The sequence below is a fragment of the Brassica napus genome, chromosome C9 (assembly GCF_020379485.1).
Source record: "Brassica napus cultivar Da-Ae chromosome C9, Da-Ae, whole genome shotgun sequence".
In the NCBI taxonomy this organism is placed as follows: domain Eukaryota; kingdom Viridiplantae; phylum Streptophyta; class Magnoliopsida; order Brassicales; family Brassicaceae; genus Brassica; species Brassica napus.
The window spans coordinates 1,574,459-1,586,496 of NC_063452.1; the positions used below are offsets into that span (position 1 = coordinate 1,574,459).

The 12,038-nt window shown below is 38.7% G+C and overlaps 2 protein-coding genes, 1 long non-coding RNA gene and 1 pseudogene across 3 annotated transcripts; 1 reads left to right on the top strand and 3 right to left on the bottom strand.

The window, feature by feature from the left end:
• Positions 1-303: 303 nt before the first annotated feature.
• LOC106435138 (protein ACCELERATED CELL DEATH 6) lies at positions 304-3,538 on the bottom strand. The gene is made up of 2 exons (XM_048769593.1): positions 1,651-3,538; positions 304-1,079 (listed from the first exon to the last, which is right to left on the bottom strand). The coding sequence occupies exons 1-2, from the start codon at positions 2,860-2,862 to the stop codon at positions 417-419; spliced, it is 1,875 nt and encodes a 624-aa protein (XP_048625550.1). The 5' UTR covers positions 2,863-3,538; the 3' UTR covers positions 304-416.
• A 242-nt stretch (positions 3,539-3,780) lies between these two features.
• On the bottom strand, positions 3,781-6,826 carry LOC106435130 (annotated as a pseudogene).
• Positions 6,827-7,136: 310 nt separating this feature from the next.
• LOC106435119 (E3 ubiquitin-protein ligase RMA1) lies at positions 7,137-8,830 on the bottom strand. Its single transcript, XM_013875973.3, has 2 exons — positions 8,625-8,830; positions 7,137-7,970 (listed from the first exon to the last, which is right to left on the bottom strand). The coding sequence occupies exon 2, from the start codon at positions 7,957-7,959 to the stop codon at positions 7,246-7,248; it is 714 nt and encodes a 237-aa protein (XP_013731427.1). The 5' UTR covers positions 7,960-7,970; positions 8,625-8,830; the 3' UTR covers positions 7,137-7,245.
• Positions 8,831-10,729: 1,899 nt separating this feature from the next.
• On the top strand, positions 10,730-11,801 carry LOC106443063. The gene is made up of 2 exons (XR_007329180.1): positions 10,730-11,540; positions 11,640-11,801. It is a non-coding gene; the product is annotated as an uncharacterized LOC106443063 (long non-coding RNA).
• Positions 11,802-12,038: the final 237 nt, after the last annotated feature.

Genomic DNA, 12,038 nt, shown 5'->3' on the forward strand with positions numbered 1-12,038 from the left:
CAGTTGTATTGTATATATAGAGAGGTAAGATTATACCTCCCAGAAGATGTAGTTGGAATGTAAACTTTAACTTGGCAATATCAATTAACTGGTCTCAACCCATCTTTGCTCTTTACATTAAAAGTTTGGTACCGTTTGAAAATTCCTAGTAAGGTCTCTAACATGTCCAGGGCGCCAGTTTATGGATGCCTGACACACTATCACCAGGGTACTGATGGATTCCCTAGGACCGGCACTGATTTGGATCCATCAGTACCGAATCACGGGTTTCGTCTAAGACAGTATACAAATAGGGAGATTGTGTGGATTCAGGAACAATTCTTGGGTCAAACATTGTGTTAACCATTTGTTTCAGTTAAACAGAAAGTAAGAGAACAACACTGAAACATTTGATCATTTTTCAAAGTCTTGATCTTTTAACCAATAAATGACCAACGGAAAACTCGTGAAGAACATTCCCCATCAGTGCCATCTCTCCAGTACACAAAGAAAACCAACATGGAAAAAGGAAACCGCAAAAAATAGCGAAAAACTAGTGGACTAAAAGTATAAGGCGAAGCGTAAGGGATTATGAGTAGAAGCAGAGCCATGAGATAGAAACCGCCTGAAGCCAAGACAAATACTGCAAGCCAATGATGCTGTCCTAGAACCAAGTATAAGCCTGCGACAAAAGCCAAAGACATGGAGATAATAGAAAACCCAAGAAGTGGCACAATAAACTTGAAAGTAGTCAGCATGCACTTCATGTCAGCCAACTGTGTCCCTATAAGTGCAACTGTCGATATAACAGCACTATAGACGGCAATGCTGTTACAGATGACGAAGGCATTAAACGCAGATTCTTTGTATGAATGCTTCACATTTGACTTGAACTCTGTGCTGTTGTAACCTAGCGGCACACTCAAGCCAGCAGCAAAAGCCATTGTAGCCACAAGTGTTGCCACCACAAGAAGAGTGTTGACTCTGTCTTTGTACATTTTTAATGTGAAGTCTTCTTCTGTGGTAGGACTGTCTGCTTTCAGATGAACACGTGGGGCTCTAGTGGTACCAGCAGACACCAATGCCACCCATATCAACCACTGTAAATACATATAACATAGGATATGACAAATGTTATGAACGAACGCGAACTAACTTGAAGAAAACAAAGAAACTCAAGAGCAAAGACGTATTGAGGCACCCATTTTATCTTTTTATATTGATTATGCGTGAATAAATTTACAAAACTTTAGACCCGGTATTTATAGTAGCTTCAAAACTCGATTTCCTTCTTTTTATAAAAAAACATTTTTTTATATATTCTATCGGCTGATCCGGTCGGCTCCATGCATTTAGTGCTACAGAGTGGACTGGCTACACACTGCCGGACCCGAGTTTGGAATACCTTCCAACTAATGTCAGGGGATGGACCGATCATCTGTTACAATCCACTATGTAAACACTTGGACCGAATCTCAAACCTAGACTGACCAAATGGCCTAAATAATGATAATTTAGTTTCCAGTGGAAACGACTCCATTAAGAAAACATTCTTATCTAATGAATGCTAGCATTTTTATTGGAGCACAGAGATTTAAGAAACTTCTAGAACTAACAATAAGTGATGTCAACAGCTTTGGACACGATGAGAGTGTTGATAAAAGTACAAACCTGTTGGAGTGAAGGAATTGCAGCCATATACTCCTCTGCTGCATCCAAAGTAGTGAACCCTTTGTGATTCAATACTTTCAACTCAACTCTGCTATCATGTATGAAGAGACTCACAACCTTGGGATGAGAATTGATGCTGGCTAAATGTAACGGTGTGTTTCCTTCTAAATCTTGCTCATTGATTAACCTTTTGACGTCAGCTTTTCTGAGCAGATAGCCAACAGCTCCTGCGTTCCCATTTTCAGCAGCCACATGAAGAACATTTTGTCCTTGTGAGTTAAGCATCTCTATTGTATCCGGGTGGTGTTTTAATATCACCTTGAGAGCTGCGTTGCGAGTCTTGCGACTTGCAGCGCAAGCTGAGTGGATAGGGAAAGAACCATCTTCACTCTTTATGTAAGCAATCTGTGTAGAACTTCCAAATCTGGTTAGCATATGCTCAACCCCTATGTCATATCCAATGGATGCTGCAAAAGCAAGTGGAGTTCTTCCATATTCATCCCTAGAGTCTACAAGATCTGAGTCACTCTCCAATATAGCTCTTAGAACATCGAGATCCTTGCTTTTCAATGCAGCACACACCACAGACTTGCCAACAAAGCTTGCGTTCAAACCATGTAACATATGCTCTACAAGTGAAACATGACCAGCTTCAGCAGCCATATACAATGGAGATACACCCTCCTTGTCCAAAAGAAAACAAGTGCTCTGATCTTCCCGAACAAGCTGCAAAGAAACAGCTACATGGTTCCCTTTCAAGGCGAGGTGCAATGCAGTAAACCCATCATTGTTAGAGACGCTGAAAATATTACCAACTAGTATCTGCTCTGATCTAACCACAATGTTTCTATCTTGAGGAAGCCGCCTCAGAGACTCAACGAGATAGTCAACTATAAGCTCGTGTCCTGCAGCAGCTGCTACATGGAGAGCAAGGTTTCCTTCTGAGTTCTGTCTCACAAGAAGAGTTTGATAATGGGAGAAACTGGGAGCAAAGTTACCAACTATGTTAGGGTTCCAACTTCTAAGAACGTTTAGCTCATGGTCAAGAATACGCCGCACTAAGTGGTCATGACCATAGATGGCAGCAAGATGCAGGATTGTGTTTCCTTGAAAAGTGACCTGATCAAGAACAGGAATCTCATTTTCCTGCAAAATCTTTTCAAGATCTTGCACCTTACCCATAACCACTGCCCTATATGTCTCAGGATCCATAAATATATAAATAAACTGAATCTTACTTTTATAAAATGAGCTGTTGAACTTTCAAATCATCAGTATAGATCTTCTTCCTTAGTGATATGCTTGGCCTCCTCTGTAAATCTTCAGAAATTTTATTAAAAAAGCTTAAAACATAATAAAAGCTATACATTCATAATACCAATCTAACTCATATGTAATGTGTACTAATGGTGGACTATTTTTTTACTGTATATGCTAACATGAAACAGCTCTACAGCTGCCTTGTCTTCTAGAGTAACATGCAATGGTGGGAACAAGTAGTCTTAAAATAATCAGAAAAAAACTTTGCAACATGTTTATTAAAAAAAAAGCACAGGATCTATATTACAGATACAAATGTATTCTAATACTGAAAAAAGCTTTTTGATATATCTCCCTCAAGACAATTTTAACTTTTCAACTTGATTCCGGCTTGAGGATCCCATGGACTCCATCTTCACACACTTGGAGATGTGATGTCTCATCATCATCTTCACTAACAAACCACAAAAGAACATAGAGATAAGGACTGGTTAAATCTTGAACCAAAGGAATGCCAGAGACCTGGTTGAAAGCTGGAATCATCAGAACATGATGATTTTCAAACCATTAGTAATAAATCCTCTTCCTTAATGATATGCTTCTTGACCTCCTCAAGGATGCTGAGTTTATGCTTGTAACTCTGCTATATCTTCAGAACATGATGATTTTATCTAAAGCATAACGGCATGAAAAGCTATACACAATACATCCATAGTACCAATCTAACTCATATGTTACAGCTACCTTGTTTTAATCTGTAGGAAACAGCTACAGCTACCTTGTTTTAATCTGTAGTTTATCTCCTTGTTCTTTCAGTAATTGTTGCTCAATAGCATTGGCCATATAATGAAACAAAGAATGGTTTCCAGATTGAAGTAAATCAAAACACTTTTATTTCTTTCAGAAGGGTTCAAGTCACAAAGACTAGCCAATCGTACCACAATAAGGAAATCGAAACTAGAACGAAACAGACTTTCGTTTAAGTACTTTCTTTGCTGTCGCTGAGATCTTTGCAGCCGAAGCCTCTTCACTGGAGCTCTTTGCAGCAGAAGCCTCTTCACTGGAGATCTTTGCAGTAGAAGCGTGTTCATGGTGGTCATCATCGACAAGCAACACAAATAGCACGAAGTAGGCACCAAAGGCAGCAGGAATGCCAGGTATATACGTAGGAGAACGTGAGGGCGAAGAAGAAAGAGCATTAGGAAGATGAAGATCGCAGATGTAACGTTGAGGAAAATCAAAAGCCCTTCAATACGAGCAAAAACAAGAAAAACACCACAATAGAAGGCCACCGGCATGCAGAGAAGAGCGAAAAACAGTGATGGCAATGCCACATTTAAGGATCCGTGAACGAGTGCTGGATCACCAGCTAGAGTTGGCAACCCTTGGTTTGGTTCAGAGCTGTTAAAGCCACCAGCAGCAAAAGTTACGGTTGCTACAAGAGCTGCAACCACTAGAAGAGTGTTGACGTAGTCTTTGTTTTTGTCACCAGCAGGTGGATCTGTTCGTCTTGTTATCTTTTTCTTGAACATCAGCCGTGTTGATTGTCTTGCTGATGTGTAAAAGTATAATAACACCATCAGTGTCACCCTCTGGTTACACAAACAAGAGTCAAGAAAAACGGACATGAAGATAATTAAACTCCTGAGATTATGGTTGGAACACATAGATACCTCCATGAAGATGTAGTTTGGGTTGCAGATTTGACTCGACAATACCCAGAGATGTTAGACCATCATTGTTCACTGTGTTCATGCATTTTCCCTTGTAATGAAACAGAAGGAGATAAATAGTACGAGGGATATGGTAGCCAGGTGCAGAGGTGTATTCCCATCTATATCTTGCTTCTCCATCAGTTGGACCTTACTAGTTCTGTCGAGAAGAACAGAAAGAAAAAATGCTGCTTTCCCACTCTTTGATGCAATGTGTAGAATGTTTTTGACCTTTCCTGTTAAGCAGGTGTTTTGAATCAGGACACCGTATTAGAATGTTAAACACTTCTTGTTGACCGGTCTAATAGCTTGCATACGCCTTTATAAAACCCTACAGATGCTCCAGCCGAGAGACAAGTTCTTCCATCTTCATCTCGCTCGTTGAGAAGGCATGGGTCTTCATTGAGAATAACGTCAAGAACATCTGTACAAACAAGTAGAAATTTCGATTAGTTCTTTGAGCAATGAGATGTTGAACAACTAAGTTTGCAAGCAAACCTGTATTCTTGGCCTTTAGGGCTGCATGAACAAGCGATTTTCTCCCTTCTAATTGTGAGGCTAAGTCAGAGGTTTTCCCTTGGACGTTCAACATTGCATTCACAAGGGATACATTACCAGCTAAAACTGCCAGATACAAGGGCGATATTCCATCCTTATTTTCAAGAAACGAAAGATGTTGGTTTGCATTCACTAGACAAGCAGCTATCTCCATTAGCCGTGTTTGAAATGAACTGCATCTGATGCTTCGTTGATGCATAACAAGGTGAGATATGGATTGTTTCTTGGCACGACGCTGATACATCAAAAGCTAGTACAGAAAAGGTTAATGCATCAGACACGTAGTAGAAGCCACACTATGAACTAAGGAGTAAAGAGTGTCTCAGGGTCAATACTCAATACCTCTGTTTTTTCATGGAGGTCTTTCAACGCTAAATGGAGAGGGGTATCTCCATCTCTGTCCTTGAGAACATAGAGATTCAACAACCTCTCCCTCTCTTCTTCAGATAGTCCAGCTGAAAAACATGGTACCGACGCAACAAGAGCCTCAACTACTGCTGAATGGCCAGCACGAGCCGCCGCATGAAGTGGAACCCGGTCCTCCCAGTTTGGCTCTAATAGAAGAGACGGGCATGCAGAGACTATGCCTTTCGCTAGCTCAAGATGACCGTAAGATGCAGCAAGGTGAAGAATGGAATCTCCCTTGTTATTCTTGAAGCATGCCATAGGTGTTTCGTAACTCTTCATCTTTTCCAAAACCTCTATGTTCCCGGCTCGCATTGCACTAAAGATCTCTGAGTTCATCACCACAGATTCACCTGGGAGGTTGTAAAGATCAGAAAGCCTGAGACTGGTTAAGAACTCAGGGACAGGCTCCTTGTCTCCCTTAGGTGGCGGTGTGCATTCTCTTTCGCTTTCAGGGGAACCTCGTGAACAGATTCTGCTTGCACCATTTTTCATCAGGTTCATGAGGAAATATCTTCGTTTCCGTTGGTCAGAAGACACGTCCGTTGACCTCTGTGCCTCAATTCTCTCTAGAGCAGCTTCTGAACTATCCATTCTCAAGTCAACTATTTCAAGAAAAAGGAGGACAGAGAGACTTACAAAGTGGACGAAGGAGATGAGAAATGCAAGAGACTTTTCTAAAATCTTGAGAGAGAGACTAATGGTTCGTCCATTTATATAAACCCTTTAAGGTCTCGACCCATGTGCATGCTTCCGAGAGATCAGTGACAGTCAAACTATAAACTAATGGAATGTTTTTTCTTTAATCAGGAGGACTAACTTGAAATATTCAACGCATAGACAGATCATCATCCTCTTCAGCATCAAACTTGACTGGTTCTCAACGGAAATTCAAACAAGAACAGGACTATAAAACTCACTTTAAGTTATAAGTCAAGACCCTGAAGTCGTATCATACCATGGACACACCTAGCCCTGCAGTTATTACCCAAACCAAACCTGCTGAACCGAACAAAAAAGTTTGGTTTTCGGTTCAGTTCCGTTAGAAAGTTCGGTTCATTTTAGCAATTTAAAAAAAATTGGTTTTCAGTTTGGTAATTTTTTAGTTCGGTTTTAAAAAAAAAAATACCAACTACCAATCTTAACCAAAATTCTGGACCAAACTAACCAAAATCTGAAATAACCAAAATTAACCATTTTTTCAATTTAAACCGAAAATTTTAACCAAACTAACCGCCAAACAAAAAACTTCAGCATAAAATTTTGAAACCGGAAACCAAATCAAATTTATTTTCGGTAAGATTTGGACCGAACCAAAGTAACCAAATTCCGAACTAACTGACCCAAATTAACCGAAGAAACTGAACGGCCTAAACACACCAAAGTATTAGCAGTTTGAAAAAACATTTAGTACTTATTTATTATTCTACCCATGGGCTGAATTGCACACATGCAAATCAGGCCTCTTTACTTGGCCTTTTCATCTGCACGGCACCATCTTCCAAACTAGATCTATACAAAGATGTAACCCAACACAAAAGTACTCAGCACTAAGCAACTTTAATCCATTTCTACCAACACAAAATGTACATCTCTTTGTCTACGTTTCCTCACACTTTTAGAAAGTGAAAACATTACGACAAAGCTAGTGAGGAGAACTCTAAAACAGTAGAAGACACAGAAACACACAACATATTAAAAAGAGGGAGATTCTCCCCAGCGATTTATCAGCCTGCATGATCTGCCTTCTCATCCTCGGGCCGCTAGTCCCCGCGAGATTGTAAGTGTCCGGGTACGTGAATCTATCCATCACCCGTGTTCCAAACAGCCTCGTAGCTACCATCTCTCCAACCATCACCACCATCGGATCCATAACGGGAGAGTACGACAAACTGTTGGAACTCATCACCCCTGAGACAGGGTAGTAACCTCCATGCCGGTTGTCGAAACGAACCCGTTGAGATAACCGCAAATCAGTACTTGAATTCGCCATCTCGAGCTTGTAAACCGGTCTCCTAGGCACATCACCGCTTTTATCTTTCTCCTGGCTATTGCCACCGCCTCGTCCGTACAAAGGAACAAGAGTAGAGTGAGAGACTTTGGATTTACAAACGGGACACTGTTTATGCCCTTGGTGCTCATCGCTCTGTACGTGAAGCCATTTGTGAATACAGGGCCAGCAGAAGAGGTGGCCGCAGAGGGTGACGACCGGTTCTTGCACTGAGTCTAGGCATATGTTGCAGTCGAAGCTGGAATCATCAGAAGAAGGAACCGAGTCTGTGACTGGGTCTGGCTTGGTGGTGTTGTTGAAAGAAAATGCACCTTCTCCATAGAGTTCTCCATAAGCATCTTCAAAGGATTGGTCCATGGCCATTGGTCAAGTTTCTGATTAAAACATTGGTATAAATCAGGTGAATGAAACACACACACACACACAAAGATAATCTATTTTTTTGTCAAAATGTGATGAGAATTAGGTTATTCAAAAATGCACCAATGATTAGAAAAAAACAAAATCATGAGGATTATATGCATAAACCCTAAATTTTGAAATTTTTTATAAAAACTTGTGATTCAAATTGAAAGCTTGAATCTTTCTGAAAACCCATAACCGATTATCAATATATAATAATATTTATATGCAATAAACCCTTTTTATCTAGCCAAGAACCCTAAAAAATTGAAAATTTGAAAAAAAAAACATGATTCAAATTGAAAGCTTGAATCTTTCGAAAACCCATAACCGATTATCAATATTAGCATCGATTGATTCAAGTTTATATAAATAAAGCGACGAACTTTGATCAAAATGTAACACGGAGCAGAGAGGAAGAGTCAAAGTCATCGTCTTGACGTCAACAGAATTTTTTAAAAAAAATTAGCAGCAAATTCAATTCAACCCCAAATCAAAAGACCCGAGAAATCGCCGGTGAAGAATCAAAGTCACATACACACATTAATGTAAAGTAAACAAACAAACGCAAACGCACGAATATAGTAACGAGGAAGAGAGAGAGAGAGAGAGAGATGTATACGAACCAGAGAAACGGCGACGTTTGAGGGAAACTCTGAACACTGTATCGAAGACTGAATTGAACAGAGAGAGATATTAGATTGAGAAACGGATGAGAAGGAGAAGGGAGAGAAGAATCTGGGTTTTGTATAACAATGAAAGTTAAAGAAGGGTTCCGTATTTATATGGTTTTAATTAGAAGAAGAAGATATTATTATATGCTTTGAACTCGATAACGCAAATGATATCCGAATGACGTGGCAATGTAAAAGATTCGCCGGTTTTTTTTTGGTAATTTACTTATTTTAAGATTAAAATCTTTATTATTAACCAAACAAGTCATTAGCCCGTTGACATTTTTGTTCTCGGGACTACGAAATCCATTTGTATTAAATACTAGACCATCTCCGACCCACCTATATTTCTGCCTCTATATTTTTCTCTAAAAATTAGAGAAATTATATTATAAAGGTAAAAATGTTCTAATATATGCATCTATAATATAATTCATCTATTTATAGAGAAAAATATAGAAATATGATATTTCTACCTCTAAATATAAAGGCAAAAATTAATTTTCCTCTGAAATAGATGAATTCTATTTTATAGACATACATCGAAGCATTTTCAACTCTATAATAGAGATTTCTATTTTAAAGAAAAATATAGAAGTGTACGATGTTCTATAGTAACGAATTGATTCTATTGGCCACTGGTTTTGGCCTATCACTCATGTGTCTTGTGATAACTTTCTCTTTTTTTGTGATAAGATGATAAGTCTGTTGTGATTACTTACTTATCTTATTTAATTGACTGACAAAAAAAAATACTATAATTTATAGAGTATTTGTATTTAAGAAGTTGTCTGGATGGATAAAAACGATCGCACCAATCTTGTTTCCAATTTTTTTTTTTTAAATGATAAATAAATTCAGCAAAAATCACCTTTTGATTATGCGTAACGGTCGTGGCACGACGCGCACAAGTGTTCAATCGCTTTTTTAGGTGCATTCACCAAACTTTTTTCTTTCGTCATAAATGTTAGATCGTATAGAAATAAATGTGATTTTGTACAATATGAATCTATAACTAGTCAAAAAATTATTGTGAATGATTCATAATCCATAACTTCTTCTGAATGTTGACTAAGTACGATTGTTGCAGCTATGTATATCTGGCATTGCCATATTGGCCCCTTAATGTCAATGTTCCCTATGAATTAATAAACAGATTATTGATCGTTCAATCGTATTGAAAACAAATATTATATTTTTAGACCAAAAAATATACTATCGTTTCAAAATAGTTGATGTTTTAATTAAATGCACAAGAATCAAGACATTTACCTTTTATCTAAAAAGTATCATTAAAATATAAAATAAAATTAATTCAACAAATCATCAAAAAAATTATAAAACATCATTGGTCACAAAGTTTTCAATAAAAATAAAACTAATATAAAATGTCAAAACATCATGTATTTTAAAACATCAAAAACTCTCCAAAACATCATCTATTTTGAAACGGAATGAGTATTATATATCTGTGAGGTGTTAAACCTAGAAGCATAAATTAAGAAACAGTGAAAAGCGATGATTGGGTAGACTGAAGTGAGAAAAGGACTTATGAGAGCGCTCGAAGATGGCTCTGTTCACGCTTGTCAACCTTCACAACTAACGATGCTTCTCATCAAACAATCTCACGAGACACGCTGTTTTGCTTTGTGGGCCTTTCTTCTTATTAATATACTACTCCTTATGCTCAAAACTGGTTTAATTAATTAATTAGTAGCCAAAGAATCTTGTTTTTTATCTTTTCACTCAAAAACATTTGCTATTTTTTTTTGTCAGCAGTAATAAAATTACATCAAAACGGTTTATTTAGACAACTAAATCAGTAGTATATAATATCTTAGTTATGAAATTATTTAATTTTTTTACACCGGCAAAAATCACATTTGTTGACTCGTAATCAAAATTGACATTTGGAAGTTGCGAATCCTACAGTACAATATGCCTTTTAAAATTAAGAAAAATGCATTTAGCACAGAAAAATGTTTTCCTAGAAGGAAATAAATATTGAGTTTTGATATAAGATAAATCGAATCTACAATGTTGTAATTTATTATCTATACTATATTAAAAGGTATATATGAGCTCCATTGAGCCTGTCCACGTCAGACAATAAAATCAGCCAATAGGAAAACAGTTCTCCGCCACGTCAGATGCTCACTTCTGTCATTTGGGCTTCCCGTTTCACCGGCCCGTTAATGTTCGACGAAGACAGGTCCGAAGGACTCAACAGCTTCCGAGAAATCAACCGGTACTACTACAAACCAGACTCCAGCCGATGTAGACGCGATACTGATCTAGTGCGGAAGACTAAGCCAGAGCAACTCCGCCGCGGCGGCGAAAACCAAGAGGTATTCTGTATCCAAGAGGAGCTTCGACTTCGACAAGAACGGCGACACAGACAAAGCCGATGCGGAAGACGGAGGAGAGGAAGAAGAAGCCGAGCGGCGGATTCATCAGCAGCAGCGCGGCGGCGGAGAGTCCCGTCGGACTCTGAGCAATGTCGGGAGCAGAAGAGACGGCTCCTAGCAGGGAGAGGGAGGACTCGAAGAGCTACCGATCGGGGAGTAGGGAGAGAGGAAGCGGTAGCAGACGAGGAAGCAGATCTCCAGAGAGAAGATCGGAGACGACGAACCCTAATAACGGCATTGGCAGTTCTGTAAATTCGAGTAACAACAACAATATACCTGCCAAGTTCGTTTCGGTTCCTGCAACGGATAAAGAGAAGAGAAGCAGCAACAGCAACGCAGATGCGTCTATTAAAAGGGTTGTTGTCAAGAGAAACGTGGCGTCTCCAAGGTCTCAGTCGCCTGCAAGAGCGGCGTCTCCTAGAGCTCAGTCTCCGGCCAGAGTTATCAACCACTCCTAAAGGTTAAAGCTTTAATTCTTTTCCAGAAATTTTGATCCTGATGGTAAATTGATTTCTCTTATATCAACCGTCTTAACTGGTTCGAGATTCCATTTTTACAGAAATCTGCAAAAGTGTCGCCTACACGTGTTCGAACCTGAAGGTGTGGTCCATAAAAGAGATTTAGATAAGTTTTGCAAAGCTCTCATCTTTTTTAATTGAGCAGTGAATCTGGCATTGTTGTAATCTTCTTACTCTGATTCTATTGAAAACCATTTCTTATACAGATGTTCTTCGCACCAACACGAGAGAATTGGTATGACAGCTACACGAGTTTATGTATTCTTATCTCTTGAAAGTTTACTTCAACAAGCATATTTGATCTTAATGATACAATAGATAAATGGTGTAGCAAATAAAAGTCTTATAGCAGTTGGCGAGACAAATCTTATCTTGAAAAAGACTATTCACCATGTTTCTACAATGCTGAAGAGGGTTAAGCCGAGAAAAAAACTATAATC

Coding starts and splice junctions, on each gene's coding strand:
- LOC106435119 (XM_013875973.3), bottom strand. CDS start 7,959: ATGGCCATGGACCAATCCTTTGAAGATGCTTATGGAGAACTCTATGGA.
- LOC106435138 (XM_048769593.1), bottom strand. CDS start 2,862: ATGGATCCTGAGACATATAGGGCAGTGGTTATGGGTAAGGTGCAAGAT. Junction 1,080..1,650: donor CAATTCCTTCACTCCAACAG/GTTTGTACTTTT, acceptor ATGTATTTACAG/TGGTTGATATGGGTGGCATT.